General features: G+C 36.7%; 1 protein-coding gene across 1 annotated transcript in view; it reads right to left on the minus strand.

Annotated features, from left to right (window-relative positions):
* The window catches only part of MPP7 (MAGUK p55 scaffold protein 7), a 106,781-nt gene that overhangs the window by 2,717 nt on the left and 83,684 nt on the right, over positions 1 to 20,380 (minus strand). The window contains exons 11-14 of the mRNA XM_010163706.1: positions 10,361 to 10,531; positions 3,607 to 3,687; positions 1,688 to 1,781; positions 487 to 595 (exon numbers count right to left, since the gene is read on the minus strand). Coding sequence (XP_010162008.1) covers positions 487 to 595; positions 1,688 to 1,781; positions 3,607 to 3,687; positions 10,361 to 10,531 — 455 coding nt within the window. The remainder of the gene's footprint in view (positions 1 to 486; positions 596 to 1,687; positions 1,782 to 3,606; positions 3,688 to 10,360; positions 10,532 to 20,380) is intronic.

Here is a 20,380-nt window from a genome sequence, read left to right on the forward strand (position 1 = left end):
AAATGGTTTACAGAGAAATGTTCTTAACCATTATCCAGCCAACACACATTCAGTGCGTTCCTTGACTCATGTCCACCCTGCCTGGAAACCCTCTGCATGAACGGTCCAGTTAAACGTGAGAGAAGAGTTGCTGGACTGGATGACAGCTCAAAGCCATTCTGAAATTGAAGTTTCAGAGAGAATCTCTAACTCAAACGAGCAGAAAGATTAATGAAAATATAGGAGCTCTTTGTAATTAAATCTTTGGTATTATGCTTCAGGCTTTCAATTCACTTAATTAAGAAGCTGAATGCTTGCCAATATTTATTGAATTTTCCTTCCTCTCTTCCTTTCAGAGGGTCTTGCTGTGATAAAGGTACTCAGCAAATCCACTCAACAGTCATCCAGCATGGAATAAAATATACTTTTTTTAGAAATAATTTTTTCCTTGCATCCCTATACGCAATGCAGGGAACTACAAGAGTCCAAAAGACATGCTTTACTTACATGAGGCTGCACATCCAACAAACAAACTTTGTTTTTAGCTAGAACAGATCGAACGGAGTCTAAACTGGTACCGTAGTAGTTGTTCTTATACTCGCCATACTCAATAAACCTGTGGCAGAAAGTGAAAACAACTGGAATAATTTCCATTTTCTTCAGAAAAAAACTTATCAGTTCGGTTTATAAGATCTAATTCAGGAGCAAAATTATTTTACTTTACATGAGAGTTTTACCATGTTTTATAAAGGAAATGCTGTCAAGTACTTCAGCATGTCAATTTTAAGAAATTTTCTACTTTACCACTTTCAAATCAGTAACACCTGCTTGTATTACAGTTGAAGAGAAAAAAGCACTGTAGTCCAACAGCCCACTAATGTTTTCCATCACCTCTTTTTCTGAACTAATGCAATGCAATAAAACAGTGGATAAGCTAAACAATAGAAACTACTGAAATTTCATTGCACACTACAGAATATCCAAATTCTCTGTCTCAGAAGAGGAGGAGGAGCGACAATGGTGCTAATGGAACCAAGGCGGCTGGTTATGTGCTATAAAAGTACAAGTGCTATTTGCCAAAAAAGCAAAGCACAGTTTGAAGTTTCAATAAAACCCTCAGCTTTGTGTCTAATACACTTTTGCCCTCTGAAACACTGGGGCAGAATTTCAAGTTACGATACTTTACAGGCTGCTGGAGAGCATGATGCTACCATTCTCTTCATTTTAGTTTAATTTCTGGTGGGTTTACAGGCAAGGGCTTCACTGTAGATCTCTAAATTCAAAAGCAGAGGAAGTGCCTGGCCTGAAAGAGAGCAGAACTATGCAAACATTGACTCAGGCACGTTTGCAGCACTTCCCGGCCCACCCCCATAGAGCTGCAACGCTTTTTCACTATGACAGATGATGCCCTACTAAAAGAGTGCTCCCCAGTCCTGAACACCTACAATTTCAGTATCTTCTTGATGATCTGAAGTACTGGAAATACTTAGAAGCTTAGAAACAGTTGTGTTTGCACATACTACTTTTTTCTCTGTGTTTTTGCCAGCTACTTGGAACTGCTTATATATCAAAATGTAATTTTAACACTTCTCCAAATCACTGCAACTTATATCTACTTTGACTTATTATATAAAATTAGAACCAGCCCCATTTTATAATAAAAGCCATTGTTTTAACTGTGGCTCTAGTTAAAATCTCTTCAACATACTTGTTATTCTGTACGTCTGTCTCAAACAAGTGCTTGGAAATGAAAATGTATTCGACACCGTCACTTTCTTGGCTTCTCCTTGGTCGGGTAGTGTCTGCAATTTCATTAAAAAAAAAAACCAAAAAACAAAAAACAAGGAAAAGATGCACAAAACAATATAATGCAAACCAGTTCGGGAAACATTGAAAAGCACCCAACCCTTGTGCAATACTAAGCACAGTGGTTCCTTCACTTCTGACAGACATAAGGCTGCTCTGGATCTGGTAGGCAGCACACAAGCACATGACAGGATTGAGTTTTAAAAGTGTGCAGGAAAAGCAGGAAAAAACCTACTGGACAAGTATCAGATTATCATTTTTTTATTAACTAGTGGAAAAATCCAGTAAAAAGAGGACAGCTGAATAATAAGAAGAACAGCAGTCCATAACAATTACCCGAACCTTGCTACTTGTTAAACTATTAGCATACAAGACCATAAAGGGAAAGAAAGCTCACCAACCTGATTTATAAAATGTTACATTCATTAACAACACTCGTAGCTATGGTATGTGAAGCATGATAATAAAAATGGGGCGTGAGTTTTATGTTTTAGTGGTTTTCTTTTTCTGGTGTTCAAAAATGAACAGTTTCTTCCAGTAGCTTTGTAGTATTTGCACTTCTTACTTTCCTCCAGGTACGAGGTACAAAGATTTTGCTTATAAATGAAACTTATTTATGAGGTTGTGACATATAGCTAATGAACTCCCACTTAATAGAATTTGTATGTTACAGCATCATGCATTCTCCATCACATAGCAACGTACAAAACCTGCTTGCAGAAACACAGTCCTGAATGCCATTTGGTATCACGCTCTTCTTAGGTTGACATGAAGAGGAACATTTCCAAGACAAGAACCCTAGTTCTCCCTCCAAGTCCTGACTTACTGAATTTCAGGGAGAAGGATTTCTTTACATGTTTGTTTTAAATTATAACCACAAATTTGGAAGAGAAAAGAGAGAAAGCAGCTTGATGAATACTGGCAATTTTTAAAGAAATATTTTTGGGCAAATGATTGCATATATTTCAGTGTGTTAAATATTTGGGAACATCTGGCTTCTTTTGTTGTTGTTTTCAGTACCCAGCTGAAGGAAACATGTGCAAATGAAATTACTTGCAAAAACAAATGTATTCATTTTTCTACCTAGCAAATTCATTCTTATATATACTTTACAGAATACCCATACTTGCAAAAAACCTGTGACGACATCTCCCAGAATGTTGGACCCATATTTTTGAAGGATCCCTATAGGAGGCATAAGTAAAAGTAGAAAGCAAACCAAGGAATGAAAGTCTAACTGAACTGTCACGTCCTCCACATTAAAGAAACCCCAATAAAATACTGTAGAAGTTAATATAGAACAATATTATTCAGTATTGTACAAAGTAAGACTACTTTGTCAGGTAGGGGGAAAGAGGAAAAAATACCCAAATCAACTTTTCTAAAGCTAATCAAGGGGATTGAATTCATTAGTTCACAGTATTAAACTCTTTATTATCAGTCTTAATTTTTTCAGCCTGTCTAATATATAAAGACCATTTTGCTCAAAGCAAGCATTGGTAACAGAGTACATTTCACTGCTTTACAGCCAAATCCAGGGTGTTCTTCAGCTGAGTTTCATTTACTAAACCTCGATGACATCAATCATGTTAAACTTGTACTAAAAGTCTACTGCAATGCCTCTGAGCCAAAATGTCCTATCAGTTTAATCTATGCTATTTAAAATACAACTGCGGCAGCACTTTTAAAAATTAGAAAAGTAATCTGGATGCCAAGCATGCATTTAGAGACCCAGATTTGAAAGTGCCTTAAGGTAATGCAATAATAAAGGATAATAATGCAAGTACAGCATTAGGAGAATAGGAGTGTATTTTTACTTACGTGGCACTGTTACCCCATAATGCTGGGTGTCACTGATCAGCAATTTCCGTTTAAGTTCATTCAGTCCAACTCCTACTGGACCTGAAAGAAAAAAATCATGCTGTTTCCCAGCAGCTGGTTCTCTCTCATTTTCAGGTATAAGTACTCTCCAAGACAGGACTATATAGCATACGGCTATAATATATACTGGCTTTTATCAGAGTTGTTTGGAAAAGCCCATGGTTCTAGCCTCTCCTAGAATATACAGCACTGCCAAATTTCAGGGGATGTTGTTAGCAGTTACTCTGCTCTGACTTTATTACTGAGGAAATTCAGTGAAAATGTTGACAGAAAAGCTACCTTTTTTCCTACCACAACAACCCTCAATACGCCCCATCTCCATCCTCAGCCCGACTACAGACCCCTGCACCCTAACCTGCAGCTTTCCAGCACAAAGACTGGTTTGGCTATTCATTTTGCCAGAATACCCCCAACTCACAGACTAGAGGACCCCAGCTGGCACACACAAATTTCCCCCAAAGCCTCTGCAATCCATGTGTCATTGTGGTCTTTTCCTCACTCCCTCCAGCTGCTGCACCCCTTGTCTGCAGTGGACTCCCCTGAGGAGCATTGCTCCCACCTTCTCCCCATGCCCTTGGGAGCACTGTGCTCCTTCCAGCCCTGGTCGTCGGCAGGAATACTGCCTGGCCTCTGGCTGGCTGTAGCTGTCACTATCCACCTTCTAACTGGGCCAGGGTGGCACCGCTCAGGGAGAGGAAGGGCGGGCAGCAGTCCCCAGGTCACAACCTGCTTGGGATATTTGGGTTTCTTTCTTTGTTGTTGATTTTCTTTTAAACTATGCTTCTCTCCTGCCTGATGCCTGAACTGGTCCAAAGCAAATGTTTCCTTCTTCACGCAGCTGCCAAAGAGAGACCACTCTTGGAAAGAAGATGGCAGGAAGAAACAAAGACTGCATGGAATCCTTCTGACCCATCTCCTCCACCCCCACTTCAGTACTGCTCTCCTAAAAGCTACTGAGCAGATGTTCCTCTTGGGTTTTGGGTTGTCCCTAACTCTTAGCCATTTGCCAGTGGTGCTTCAGGTGTCAGTGAGGGCACTCTGTCTTGCGAGGTCTCAAAGGCTCCATGGGCAATCGCTGCCTGCCTCCGGGAGCCCTTTGTGCAGAGCTCCAGCACAGGCTTTGGTGGTGGGGTCATGGCATCATGCGTGCGGAGGGTGCTCAGCTCTGCGTGCTCATGCATTTCTGATGGTGCAGCGGCTTCATTTCCACAGAACCATGTCAACAGCAGAATGCAGAAAGTCATTGGAATCATATCCCAAATAATACAAGGATAATACATGTGGTTTTAAGGAAAATTGCTGCTCTTCTAGTAAAAGTGCCACATCAATGCAAAAAGTGCTTCTTAATATTAGAAATACAAAACATAATAAACATGTTAATGAAGTAGTGATATATTGGTTAATTACTAGTGAGGGTCAAAAAGCAAAGGCTGATGCTTCAGCACCTTCAGGTGCATATTTGTAAAAATTACTATCTGCCCTGTCTGAAGCTAGAAACACAATGATGAAAAGCAAATGCTTGCTATCCCCAGACGATGGTCTCTGTGTAAAATCTTAAGTTTCTGCATTTATAATTTTTCTATGTTTACGTAAGTTAAACACACAACTACATTTCAAGTTCCATCTCTGACCTGCCTGTAAATTAATCTATCAGTATGTATAAATGTTTATTTAATATGGTGTACAGCAGCCTCTACTGGTGCATGTCTGCAGAGGAAAGCAATGTGTCATGTAGATAATGGCATTACTTTTGTTCTTATTAAAAAAAAATAAATTAATAGTATAACTATTTAAGGCAAACTTGGATTTTTACAGGAAAAGTAACTAAAATTCTCAATATATCCTAGCAAAGTAGACTGAAACAAGTGGAATTCAAATTAAAAAAAAATATATATTCCTTTCAAGCAAAAAATCTTTCCTATAAAATCTACACAAATATTATTTCCTCAGTCTACAAGCTGTCAAATCAACAATATGCTTTTAGCTCTATTTATATATAAAGAATCCAGGCTTCGCTTCCTGTGAAAGATGCTTTGGAAACTTAGACCAAATCTGTTTCCAGACCACAACCTCACTACTACTCTGTCTCCCCTTCCAGACTACCATTTAAAAATAATCTTTAAATTTAACTACTGAAAGGTGTAGATACTTCTTTTTCAGTGCTGTCTTTGTAGAACTCTCGTAACTGTAGCATACAGATGCTGAAGGTTGATTCCTAATTAGCAATGGCATCCATAATGCTGATTTTTACACTACATCTCCCAAGTGTAATGTACACTTCTATTCTGAATATTCTTTTCATTTTAGATGCAAAAAAGATGACAGTTTGTAATAATTATGAATCTGAACACAATTTGGAATCGGGAAGAGAATAAAGCATCAGGATTGAAAAGGACAATCCAGATTCTTACAGTAAAATGCCAGGTGTGTGGGATCCATGACTGTAACATAGTTTTGGCTTACTATAAATCACCCCAGACAGCAATATTTAGAGTTATGGTGACAGATTTAGAGATATTTTGTTTATTTTTTTAAAGAAATATTTAAGTTGCTTGCTGTTGCATGCTGAGTCACGTAAGCGAAGTAATAGTTGAATCTTGCACAAATGGACTCTAGTGCCTACCTCCCTTCATTGAGGGACACTTGCAGAATTAAATCACCAATCATTAAAAGTTGCATTAAACTTCGTACCATTCAGATATGTCTGAAGAAAACTGAAAAAAAATTGTTTGCTGTAAGTTCAGGTCTCAGGAGGGTTAACCCAACCAGCCATTCTTCACCCATAGATCCCTACTAGAAGTCTATTTGAAAGGAAAAAAAAAAAAAAAAAAAAAGAAAAAAAAAAAAAAAAAAAAAAGCAAAAAAAGAAAAAAAAAAAGAAAAAAAGCAGCAGCAATCAGCCTTTCAGAAAAAAGATTTTGGGAGTAAGGTGACATAATCCCTGCTGGGATCATAAAGACCCTGTAGAAAACATGCCCTGACAGAGGTTCTGTGGCTCAGTTACAGTACAGCTGATCACTATTATGCAATGACTGCACATGCATGTCCATCTGTAGCTCAATGAGATATGCAAGTAGGGAAGTAGAACCTCATTTTTTTGTGCTACAGTAAATTATAATTAGTAGTGGGAATGTACTTCAAGATTTGCTGTTCACTAAAGCAGGATCAGTGAGTTCATACTGGTGTTCTCATGGGCAAGGCTAGGCATGTGTTACATCCTATGTATTCATTACTGAACCATGCTGACCTACCCATGCCTTTCACCAGGCACGTTTAATGAAGATAGCAACTCCGGGTCTCTTTCTCCATTGTCCAGATAGTTTACTTGAAGTGGTATGGCCATGGTAGGCCATTTTCCTCCACTACTGCTGTAGATCTATTAAGTCTCTGCAAGCCACTACTGAATACATGTCAAAGGTAAGTCAGATGTAGAAAGCTGGGCGCCACTTCTATTTCATCGCCCCCTGCTCTGAGACAGACCTGGCCTCCACATAGCTCCTTCATGATAAAACCAAAGTGATGGATTTTTTTAAAAAAGTAAGTAATATAACAATAGATAACTTTTCCAGTCCGTCCCAGATTCCCTTTCTTCACACTGGTGACCAGAAGGACCCCACTGTGGAGAATACTGTCAGCCTAATTCAGAGACAGAGAGACTTTTCTGTTACACACCAATACAAACTGTTCCTTCATGGTTACACACCTCTGGGCCTTGCTTCCACCACTGTCTACACGTAACTGTGTTTACTCTGGGGGACATGCTCATGGTTTGTTGACCTTGCCTTATCCTAGCACTGTCCCTCTGGCTTAGCTGATACTACACTATAAACTTATAGTATGTGGCACATCCATCCTGACTCTTGGTGCTAGTCTGGTCCTCACAATTACTGAAACAGAAGCCTTTCTGAGCAAGACGTTTTGCTCATTAACATAAATGAAAATTCTAGTGTCTAAATAATATGTTTCATATTAAAATATTCTGCCTTTGCCTGATAGGGCTGCAAGGTATCGTACTTAGGACACCGGCAATATTTGTGAAGGAAGACTTCAAGGATTGTTGGCAGCCTGGGAACAGTAAGTTACCAGAAAACGACTGGTCACATGATACTGGATGATTTTATTTTTAGAAGAATCATCACGTTCATAACAACTAAAAGCACAGCAGAAGCATCTGTATCATTACTGCTTCAGATAATCAGGTATTTTAGCTCCAAGGATATGCAGGGTTTTATTCATGAACCTACATTTGCAGACAAGGTAAAATCTTGACAGAACTAATACATCTAGCCGAACCTAAGACTAGTATATATCACACTACAGGGTGCTAAAAATGACTGTGTGTGCAATTTGCATTCTGTAAATTAGACTAGACCAATTTAAAATGAAGCCAAAAGAAATTTCCATTTCAAAGTTGTCAAAGTCTTCCCCCCTAAATAGGGGCAAAACAAAACCTAAAAAACCCTTCCAACAGTAAGTTATACATTTAGGCCTAGCATAACACAACTGGCATTTAGTGCCCCCATCAATTACAGCTATAAATTAATTATCTGTCCTTTTGTTTGCTGCTACTAATATAATCCAAATTATATTTGACGGATTCTATTGAATGCTGCTACTGGCACACAAAAAGCTTTTTAAATGTGTTTGCTTCTACTACACCTGCATTGCTTAGTTCTGTTAGTTTTTCCACGTTTTGCCCAAGACATTTTTATGGTATTGGCCAGACTTAAGCTGCTCTTAATATCCAGAGAAAAAACATTAAAATTATTGAAGTCTGCAATAAATTTCTGAACTGCTTTTGTTACTGAAAAAGCACACTTTCTTCAGATGATTTATTAGAACAAAAATCAAATGAAATCTCTAGGTTTTCCTTAGATCAGACATATGCAATTTGTTATAAAAAGTCTACTTATCACACTTTTGCACTGCACTCTGTTGATGTAACTATAAAATCAACTCAACCATGGTATTACTTGTTGTATATAGCCCAAAATCTCACAGTGATCACACTAGTAGGTGGTTGAATTTTAGTGCTGGAGAGTGACAAAACTGTTTATTAAAAACTAAATTTAATGTTCCCTTGGATGTGAGCGATATAAAAACACAACTATTCAACAGTTCATAACAGTCCCTGATAGATGGTCATATTTCTCTGCTCTGCTGCTTTCAGAATAGAGAAAACTTTACTAATGAAGCATCAACCTATGGCTACTGCAAAAGAAACAATAAGCAATGAGACATCATCCATTGGTAGAAATGGTTACTCATTACTCATTGGCACTCCAATGGTTACCTTTGAAAAATTTAAGATAATGTACTTTCTTTTTTCAGGAGACTTAAGCAAGGCATTTTGATTAGATAATAAATGCTGTGGGGAAGCCATGGCAGCGACAGATTTCAGAAGAACAGAAAGGTGATTTAAGATGACATCTTGAGTCTTCTGCAGCTATGCTTACACCTGTTCTTGGCCTACTGCAGTCTACCTCTCATCCACCTTTCTCTCTGCTTGTCTATTTACTTATTCTAACACAGTAGATGGTTTTGTTTCTTTCCAGAGCAGAACATTGACCTAATTCTTTTTAGCACAGCATGACTGCCAGGTTCAGATTAGTAACAATGGCAGCTATATTTTCATTTGCCTTTGATTTAGAACAGCTTTAAACATTACCTCCTAAAGCATCCCTACATGCAGGTTGGGACATCTTGTCTAGATAGGTAGACTACTAGATAGGTGAAAATCTAGATGGATGATCATGTTCAAAGGGAAGGGGTTTTTGGTCTGTAGTCTACTAGGTGACTCATTAGAAGTGGAGTTCCTCAGGTGTCTACCCTGAGACAGACTCTGTTTCATATCTGTATCAATAACCTGGAGGAGAACACAGAACAGGCCCTTATCAAGTTCGCAGATGCCCAAGTGGGTGATGCAAGTCACTTACTCAAGGGCAGGGCTTCCATTCAGAGGGACCTTGATATGCTACAGGCATGGGCTGGCAGAACTTTGTGAAATTTGATGAGAACAAATACAAAGTCCTGCATCTGGAATAGACTAAGCCCCGCAGCAGTACAGGCTGGGGACTAGCTGTCTGGGGAGCTGCCTGGATGAAAAGGACCTCGGGATCCAGGTGGGCAGTAAGCTAAACATGAGTCCACAGCACACGCTGGCAGCAATGAAGGCTAACAGCAAGAGCTTAGCCCGTAGATGGAAATGATTCTTCCCCTTTACTCAGCACTCCTCATTAGACCCTGTGAGGAATACTCTGTCCACAATGGGCCCTACACTACAACAAAGATGTTGATAAACTGGAGCAAAGCCAGCTGAGGGCCTCCAAGATGGTTGGGAGCCGACGCACATGACCTGTGTGGAGAGGTTGAATGAACTGGGCTTGTCTAGCTTGGAGAAAAGATGTCTTCAGGGGGACCCACAAGCACCCTTGTGATACCTGCAAAGAAGATGGAGGCCACCCCTTTACTGAGGTGTGAGGTGGGAAGACAAGAGAAGACATGGTGGGAAGACAGGTTCCCAAAGTTGTTGTCATCAGCAACCTGCTCTGAATTCAGTGTTAATCCTGATGAGTGGGAAGCTGGACCAGGTGACCCCCTGAGATCCCTTGCAATCTAAATGATTTTGTGGCAAGCACTGTGCTAATCAGCAGTCCCCTGTTTCACCAGGTCAGAAGTAAAGAAAACAACTTACCAACCAAAACTACAAGCCTGTATTTGTCATTAGGTTGTCGTCTATATTTTGCAACTTCTTCATATGTTGGGATATCTGCTGTATCATACTGATCACTCTTCTTGCACTCATACATAGATTTGTTTGTTTTTTTATCTTTTCTGCTAAGACGAAAGCTTCTTCTAAAACCAGCTGCAATAAGAACAGTATTTTTTCAAAGTAAGAAAACAAGTCTTCTTAAAACATTTGAAAACAGTCTCTTCCAAACACTGAAGGATTGGTGCATGGAATAAAAAATGTATTATATGTTTAATAAGCCAGGTCATTAGAATGATATTTTCCCACAGTTTTAAACTATATCAGGCGCCTATTTAAACAGCAACATTAAGATTACCAATAAAATAATAACAGTTGCAACAACAAGCTGCAAAATATAATTACAATAAGTTGTTAATATATTTAGATAATTTGAGTATCTTACACATTAGGATATATGCACAAGGAAATTCATGCAATCTGGACTCTCATTCCACACTTAATGCATTTCTATTAAATCACCATGGCACACAGACATCAAATACAATATATGGTATAAACACATTTGGTGGTTGAAAGGATCAATGAGGATTAACTTCTTGAACAATTTTTTTTGTGCTTAGCTCCACGCTGATAGTATTAAAAAGGTGCACAAAACCTGTCCTGAGGCTGTTTAAAAGTAAAACCAAACACTCTTAGTTAAATCCCAAAACACTATGAAACATCTTAGACAATAGAGAACCCATATTATGGATATGTTAGCATCAAATTAAAATTATTCCTATTAAATTTGCATTTAGAATTGCATCAACAGTGTGACATCTACAGTGCCTATCTAGAAGACTGGAAATTTCACATAGCTTTTAAGTACTCTCCAAGGAATAATCATAGGCATTTTCAAGCAAAATAGCACAAAAAAACCCTTCTACACTCTATGTTAAATACTAATTTACTCCTCTGTTAATGATTACCTTACAGTTTTTCAAATAAATCCTTTACATTGCATTCTATAACATACTACTGGAATCTCTATGGCACCATGTTTGTTCTAGAAGGACTACAAGGACTGCAAAGAAGGACTGCAAAATTGATTTCATTATTTGGAGGTAATTAAGTAAAACACAAAGTACACTTTAAATATTGGAAAAATATCAACTTCTCCCCCCCTGAACATTTAATAGGACAGCAAATGTGTAAACTTTTGGTGACCCCATATTTTTCCGCAATAAGTTTTCACAAACTTGTAATAGCACTTAGGTTTCGGTGTTGGAGAAGTAATCACATTTTTTTCTTCAAAGCTACTATCTGGCAAATTCAAGACTCAGTTCTGCAAATATTTACAACTAGATCTGAAGCAAAATCCTATAAGGCTTAGTTACAGGCTTAGCATTTTGCACACATGTAGTTCCTCTTTGCATAAATCTTTGGAGAACCTGGATCAAAGAGGATGTTAACCAAGTTATTTTATTGATGTGAGCCCCCAAACCTATGGGAATCTACAAGACATGCATAAACACAAAAAGGGAAGAAAAATTTATTTGAGAATACAGTTATGTTGACCCCTTCATATTAAAAATAAGTAAAATGAAAATTGATGAAAAAGGAAAAGAGCTACCATCCACAGAAAAGGCTGATGACAATACTCTCTAGACTGAGAAGGATATGAGCCGGGATAGAAAAGGGACCAAAATATGAGACATGAAAACATAATGAAATAAGCTTAGCTATGCTATTTCATGATTTAAAGAAGAACACCAACACTGAAGTGACTGCAGTCAGAAAAGCCCTGTTGGAGTGCTGATGACTGTGTGCTTACACACCCAAGAGAGGGCCTGCGAGGTCTTGGCTGCCCTAGGGTGAAGTCCATCATGACACGAGGATGTTTTCTTGCTACATAACTCCACCACCTAACTGTATAGACGGTTATATAAAAAAAGGTTAAAAGTAACATTAGCAATACAGACACATGAAGTGAGTCACGAGTTTCCTGAAGCCTCATCTAAAAGATGATTAATCTCCAGATTAAAAAAAAATAAAAATCAGTCGCCCTAAAAGCAAGCTGTAAATTGTTCTGAATTTTTTTCTATACAATCATTTTATTGGGGAAAGAAAAAAAAAAAGAAAAAAAAAGAAAGAATAATTCTTCAACATTCACTACTAAACAGATTACAGACTAAAGAGCTTTGTCACAAAAACCAGAATCCACATATCTGGAAAAGGTAAAAAGTAAGAGTAGTGATCAAATGAAGCAAAACCAATTGTCTCCATTCCAGTTTGGAGTCAACCTTACAAATACCAAGGGTTCTGTGCCTCTGAGTAGCTGTCTCAGGGCGCCATTATCAAGAGCTTCTTAACTTTGGCTTAAGTTTCAAACTGTGGAATCTTTAGGAAAAATATTCAATAACTTGTTCCTCTTTTCTCCATCCACTTTATTCACATTTCATTACCAAACTACCAGGTGGTGGATTTTTAAAGTATTTTAATTCCTTCTCTTAAAAGAGGAAAAAAAATCTGGGGTTTTTGGGGGTTTTTTTTGTTTTGTTTTTTTTTAATGAAAAAGCAGAAAATCTTTCAGTGCTTTCTTTAGGCTGATTCCTCCCTTGCCACTTTTACAGGTTGAATATAAAGCATCAGAAAGACTCAGGTAATATGGTCCCACTGCTAACATGTGTTTCCTTGATTAAAACACATTATATTTCTGAGATTGAAACTCACTGGTAAAATGAAAATAGTGATATTGTCCTGCATATTAAGAGGGTTTAACAGCAATTTTAACTAGGACTTAGACATTACAGAAAAGCTATTATATTAATGAAAGAGAACAAACACTTGAGTCAGAGATAACAAAACAGATTTCCAGTATAGCTGATTTCTCTGTAGTGTGCTGATGAAGACACTCTGTAAAACTACTGATTATAAAAAACCGGTGATACACTGATTGCTTTGCCACTTTAAGACTACTGTCAATATGAAAGTTGTTTTAACTGTTCCTCAAAGCCCATCTGAATAGCTCTATACAGAAACCTGAGAAAGCTTGCCTTAGGCAGCTTTCAAAACCAAGGAAAATGTACAGTTCGAAGGGGAAGGATGAGACTGTTTCAAATATATCCAACACTTTTATGATACTACTACTGCATTCCTGGAAACATGATTCTTCCTCTCTCACATCTGCCATTATATGTCCTCACATATGTGGCTTAACTTTACTGTGACCTTCAGAAGCTCTTTTATAAAGAACAGGTAATAAATATTTTCTATTGAACTCTCCATTTATAATTGCATTATATGTTGGGCAGCTACGACTGTGCAAAAAGATTAATATCTGAACTGCAACAACATTGTACTTGCAAGGAATAAAACCATTTATGAATAAGCAAAAAATATTCTGCTAATTTGCATATTTTACAGTTTAGGAAAGATGAAAACCAAACAATATATTTAAATTAACAATAGAGCATTATTAAAAATATAGTGAAAAATCACAACAGAAAAACCAAACCAATATTGACATGTAATAGAAAAATAGAGTTTCTACAAAATGATTAAGCTTAAAAGTAAATTCCTGAGAAACAAAGGGAAAAAGCATTGCTTGCCCAGGACATTTGATAATATAAACCTCGATGAATATGAAAGGGGCTGCAGGCTACACTGTCTGTGGAATATGGATATCAGCAGAGATTAAATTTAGCTGCCAAGTATGCAGACTATAAAATAAAAGGGGAAAATTCTGTCACCAAAGCAACATAAAATTTAGAATACTGAGAAGCTTGCACCAGCTCACTGGTTTCAGCTACATGACTAGGAGCTTACTGAACATGCAAACCCATAAACTACTGCAGAAATGTAACAGATTTGGTGAAATAAGAACAGCCTCTGGGAAGAAAATACGAAGAACAAATGTTCTCAAACTACAGATGTCTCTCTCTATATATGGCTATATATACAGATATATAGCCATATATACACACATATAACACTTTTCAACATGAAATAAAAATCAAAAGCTGCTACTACTAACTTAATTAAGGCCCAACAACAATACAACTACTTACATCTCTAAGAAAAAGAATGAAAAAAACCCCCCTAAACCCGTGGCAGTAAAGTATAATTGTTCTTTTAACCTCTAGCAATATCATTTGGTCGTCTCACAACAACATCCTTACGTTTACATAGAGAAATCCACTTGCACCTCACACAGAAATCCAATCTGCAAACAGGCGATGCATGAACCTGTCTCCCTTAAAATATTTTAAAAATATGCTGATGCAAAACACTGTGCTTATTTAGATTTAATTCTATAATTCTAAAGAGGAAGTGAACAAAAGATTGCAACTATGTTGTGTGAATTTACATTGAAAGTAGAAAGTTAATTTCTCAAATTCAGAGAAATTACACTAACAGGAAATATAAAAATTTAAATTCACCTGTGCTTCATAAATTCACCAGTAAGGCTCCAGAATGCTATAAAGCACTTACACATGCTTTTGTTCATTTTCATTCATTAAAAAAGTGCTTAAGTATGTGCTAAATTATGTATATTCTTCACTGAATTTAGTCTAATCTTACATAATTTAGAGTGAACAAAATCTGTTTAATTGTAAATACATTCACAAGTACTTTTTGTATTCAACCAAAGTAAGTTTGGTACCATGGTCATTATCTAGGTTTGTATGAACACAATATTTTTACCAGATATTTCTGGATTTCCCCCCCCCCCAAAAAAAAAAATTGGGATTTTTTTTATACTGTCTCATATACTGAGTATTTCTATTGTTACACAGGAACTGCACAACACAGAGCAGACTTCTTATTCTGCTTGCTTCTGGACTGATTCCCAGCTTGCACATTTAGACAGGGTTAATAAAAATTTAGATTATGTCTGGATTTTTAAGACAAAATTGAGAATAGTAAACAGATGATATTCATCTATATTTACTGTATGTTCATAAAGCTTCAAGTAATGTAACTAGAATTTAAGCTTGGCAAAGTCAAACTCCTAATGTTCTCCCCAGCAATTCCTCAGGAAATTATTGTAGAAACACACCATACTATACTGTGACTTAAATATTAGAATTTGGTGAAAAATCATTAAATTTATCTGAGTCACTTTAGAGCGGAGGGTTCAAATTAACAGCAGCATAAGCTTGCACGTAAAAGATCTGACCCCAAATGGTACAGACATTCTGCTTTATGAAAGCTGCCTCTTCTGTTGCTCTTCATGACCACTTTGTGTGTGTCTAAAGAACATATCCTTTCAGAGAGGGTCAGATATTCAGAGAATATCCTGGTTCACAAATTGAAATGCCAAAAAATACAGAGCCCTAAACCCATAACAAGCCATAAAATAACCTGAAAATTCATTAATTGATATTAGAAATGTTGCTGTTCACTTGATTTGATTACATACTATCAAAAGCAGCATAAAACATGACTTATTTTGCTTTCAGGAAGTAAGCAGTGTATCCATACTTCAAAAACTGTTTCTAGAATTTAGACATACAAACAATTTACCATACTTTAACTTACTTTATACTAACTGTCCATATGTGTGAATACATACAAAGTAATACAGGTCAACTCATTCATCAGCGTTAAGCTAATTCAGACTACCTCACCCTTGTGACAGGTTACAACTCAGACAGTTACTCGGGTTTCACTTAAAACATCTTGAACTTGTTGGTGTGATCCAAGTCCTTCAGTGACAATGTTTTAGGTATGTTTAATCAAGACTTTATGTTATAATAATGAAGAGACTTGCCTACAAATTCTTAGTTACTTAGTAATCAAGGAGTGCCACAAATATCTGTCACCTTTCAAGAAAGTGCACATTCAGAAAAATTGATGTGTTCAAGAATCACTTCTAAAATCAGTACTGCAAAACACAGGTGGACATTCCGAATAAGCTGTTTTCAAAAATCAGATATATATGTTTACCTAGTCTCCCAAAAAGCAACAGGCAGGGGGAAAAAAAAAATAAATCTTTGAAGGCCTTCACCACCCTTGGGATTGAAGAAATATATACTCAGACCAGAGGAAAAGAAAGAGGCTCTCCTAAACAGGAAGGTGGACTGAAGCAATTAGATACGGTATTGGCTCCCGTGTACCTAACAGAGGGCTAATAAAGTGTCTTTGCCTAGGACTCCTTTACCTTACAGACTATTTGAGTTTCGTGTCCTCCCTGCAGCTGGTCTGCAAGTTTTGTTCAAATTATTATACTTAAGGCAGTAGCATTTGTCCAGCCCAGAGCAGTTTGTTCCTTGAGAAAATACCACTGAAAAACAATTTAGGAGAAAAGCAACCCTAAATATGTCTGAATAGGATTGGGCTCCTAATGGTTTGTGAAACAAGAAGACATTAGAGTGCATGAGAGTTTGAATTACAAATCACTGAGTCATATCCAAAAGCATAACACCAACTTTCAAAAGACTACCTGCTTGATCTTAAGCTAGGGTAATTATTAATGACCAATTCTTAGTGAAGAGCTCCAAGGAACATCTAATTTCTAAACCAAATAGGTAATTCTTCACAACCAGTGATTATACTTGTGTGCTTACCCCAAAACGAGTCCTAACCTTAGACAAGTTTTTTTTCTCCCTGTTGTTCTGTCTTCCGTCTCTCCTCTCTGACACCTCACTGCCAACAGCACAGACCCAGCAGGAGAAGGCTGAAGGTACCATCTCTGGATTGATGGCAGCACTCCACTGCATGGAAGCTCTCAAGAGATAAACCATTGCCTGAACTGTACAGCAGCTCTTCAATAATTTTTATAAAGATCTGCCTAAGTAAACTACACCCCATCTTGATTTTTTTTGTTCTTTGCATATGGAACAATAGCAGCTCCTTACTCGAGACATCTCCTTCCTAAATGACAGCCTTTTCGGTAACTGTAGATCAAAATGTTTCACCAAAAGGACTACAGCACCATGAAAAGGTAGATTCTGTTTTGCCACTTTCAGTCTCAAATAAAGCAGCAGCCCACTAAGATCTGATTGCAAAACCATTATAGTCTCATCTTAAGAATACATGCAATCTGTATTTGCAGACAGAAAAAAAGATGGGGTGGGGGAATATCTTTCTGTTTCAAACATGATTTGACAAGGAAAATGCATTTCATCTGGAATTACACACAAAGTATCATTTTCCAAGAATACTTCAGTCTCTCAGTACAATTACAATTCTACATTAATTTAGCTGATTAACAAACAAAGGAAAGAAGTTTATTTTCAGCATGATCAGATGACCACTAGTTCCACAAATACGTGATGAAATTATACCAAATTAAGGTTTTGGAAAGAGGTCACAGTTCTTTCAATTATATAGTTTGTGTGTTCCTGATGTAGTTTATATATATGACATTTAAAAACAGTATAGTGCAATATGAAAATCATCTCTAATTTACAGTACTGGCCCAGGGTGTTTCACTGAGCCCAGTGGCTTGGATGTACTAAAGCACTTTGACAAGTTTCTTCCCATTCCTCTTCTAGTAGGAGGATGAAAGCCTTGGGAAAAGGGCTGGTTGCCACAAAATCCACTCCAGTCAGCCTTCAGCTGGCAGGAATTCTGGACAGTTTCAACTAAAATATTTTTACATAGCTTTTAAAATGGCACAAATTAAAAAGTTGAAACATATCATGGAACATTCACCTTTTTTAAATGTTACTTTTGTTTGAAATTTGGAATCTTGAAGCTGAAGCCAAAGGACTCCTTCCCCTCCTCTTCCCCCCTCCCTGCAATGATACATTGAGCTCAGACTAGCTTTAAAGCTAAATTTAAGCTATTGAGTTATTATAACTTATTTTATTTTGCAATGTGGAAAAAGAACCGGTGCCTGCACATTCACTCCGTACCCTCACCGAATCCTCTCAAAATTGTTAGACAGACGTGTACAAAGAAAGAAAGTGTAAGCAAAACCTGACTAAAACCTTGAAAGTGTGTCTTTAAAGACTTACTCAAGCTTTTCGCAGTACAGTAACCTTTTTGTTTCATTAAACACATTGCTTGCTCAATGTACTTTAAAAGTCAATATTTTTCCCAAATGTATATATCTTTTTATTTTGACTTAAAAATCAAACTAGTATTTTAGTAGCTTATGTTTAACCAGATAAAGGCACACACTACATAAATCCTTTATGTCAAATCCAATGAGCCATTTTTAAAACCTTAATATTCATGCTTTTCTCATGCAGAGTAAAGGCATTTGTATGCAGATTACCCCCAAAAGCAAAGTGGACACAGTAGTTCCAGGAAAAAGAAGCTGAAAGAAAGGAAGAAATTGTCTTTCGTAACCAATTGCTCACCTAGATAGGATCCATTGTTGTGACCAGCACATTCAGCATCTTCTGGACCAAAGGTAAAAGCATACAGAATAAGAGCCAAGAAATAAAGCAGAATAGTTAGAAGCCCAGCAAAAAACACAGAAGAAATTACTTTAAAAATGATAACTGTACAAAGCATAGCATTAAAAAAAGCCTTCAGTAAGCCATTTTCTTAAAAACATAAAACAACATGTATTGTTTTATATTTTAGCTGGAGATATTCTCTAACTTTGCAGCATGCACACTGATCTTTTTACCTTTTCAAGCAAAAATTGTGATGACAGCAAACATTCTAAAAAGAATTCTCATACTGTATTATTCACACTTTATCAGTTAATAGAAAATATGATGCCACTTAAAATAAAGCAAAATGTATTTGATGTAAATCAAGCTTTTTTTGTAAATTATACATTATCAGACTTTAGCTTTAAGTTTTGGCTCACTGGATTAGACAGAAAGGTTTTTGATCAAAAACATATCCTCTCATTTGATATAAAATAGCTATAATGTATATTTTTACATGCCAGAGGCCCTTTGATCAAAAATATGAGCTACAATTTCTAATGCCTTTATAAACAAAGGCCTCAAGTAAAAAAAAAAAAAAAATTACAAGAGATCAGCTGCTATTACTTTAACATATGCTGCAAGCATAACAGTAACCGGCTACACTCAGAGGGAAAACAGTAAAGATGATACTACATGGATGAACTTTCTACCACCTCAAAGAAAATACTTCATCAGTACTAATTAGAAATGCAAGACCTCTCATGGCCATGTAATTAAGTCAGAACTATCTCTTTCCATCCCAGCCCACCCAAGTTTTGCTAATATTATTTTATGATACTACTTTTCCATACATATATTCCAGAAGTTCAAGAGAGAGAAAGCAGTTTAAAACAATAGTTCAAATTACTGATCTTTTCATGAAGCAACTAGGAATATTCTGGTATTTTTATCTACTTTAAAAGATGATTCAACATACTTAGTGACAATATAAAAGCATTATATGTATAACAGTTTTAGAAACATTGAACTATATTCAATTTAATTCTAAACACATGTTCTCTAAATAAAATTATTGGGCTATGCAGGGAAACTTTTGTACATGTACCTTCAATTTCCTCTGAGAAGCACAAAGGAGAAATAGGAAAGGAAATCATTAAAGAGAGTGAAAACATAAGTTAAGAAAGAAAAGTTAAATCAAAGAAGAAAAATGCACCTACCACACTCAACCGCTTCCTCATCTTAGAACAGCCAAAAAAATAAAGTATTATTGTTTATTACTTCATAAATACGAAAAAAATTAGCTATGTAAACTACTCTAAAATCATCTTGATAGCACCTATTATATTGAGGCATATACCAACATAACAGCACTGAGTTTAACTTACAAATTTAACTACTTTCAGTTAGAAAAGAACCTAAAAAAGACACTGAAATACTATGTGCACTTTAATTTTCCTATATGAGATTCTTCCACTATTTATTTGTTAGCAAAGACCTTACTAAGTTGTCATGAGATCTCTTTGGTATTAAATGCAGAGTTTGTTAATTCCATTTAATCAATCTTAACCTAGAATTTCTAAGAAACTCTACCATGAGCACGATCTTGGTATTTTTCTGCACTTACACTAACAGCTGCTACTGCCCCTGGAGTTGGGTTTTTGGAAAGGCTTTTGCTTTGTTTTGT

Source organism: Antrostomus carolinensis, unplaced genomic scaffold (genome assembly GCF_000700745.2).
Source record: "Antrostomus carolinensis isolate BGI_N321 unplaced genomic scaffold, ASM70074v2 scaffold5530, whole genome shotgun sequence".
Classification (NCBI taxonomy): domain Eukaryota; kingdom Metazoa; phylum Chordata; class Aves; order Caprimulgiformes; family Caprimulgidae; genus Antrostomus; species Antrostomus carolinensis.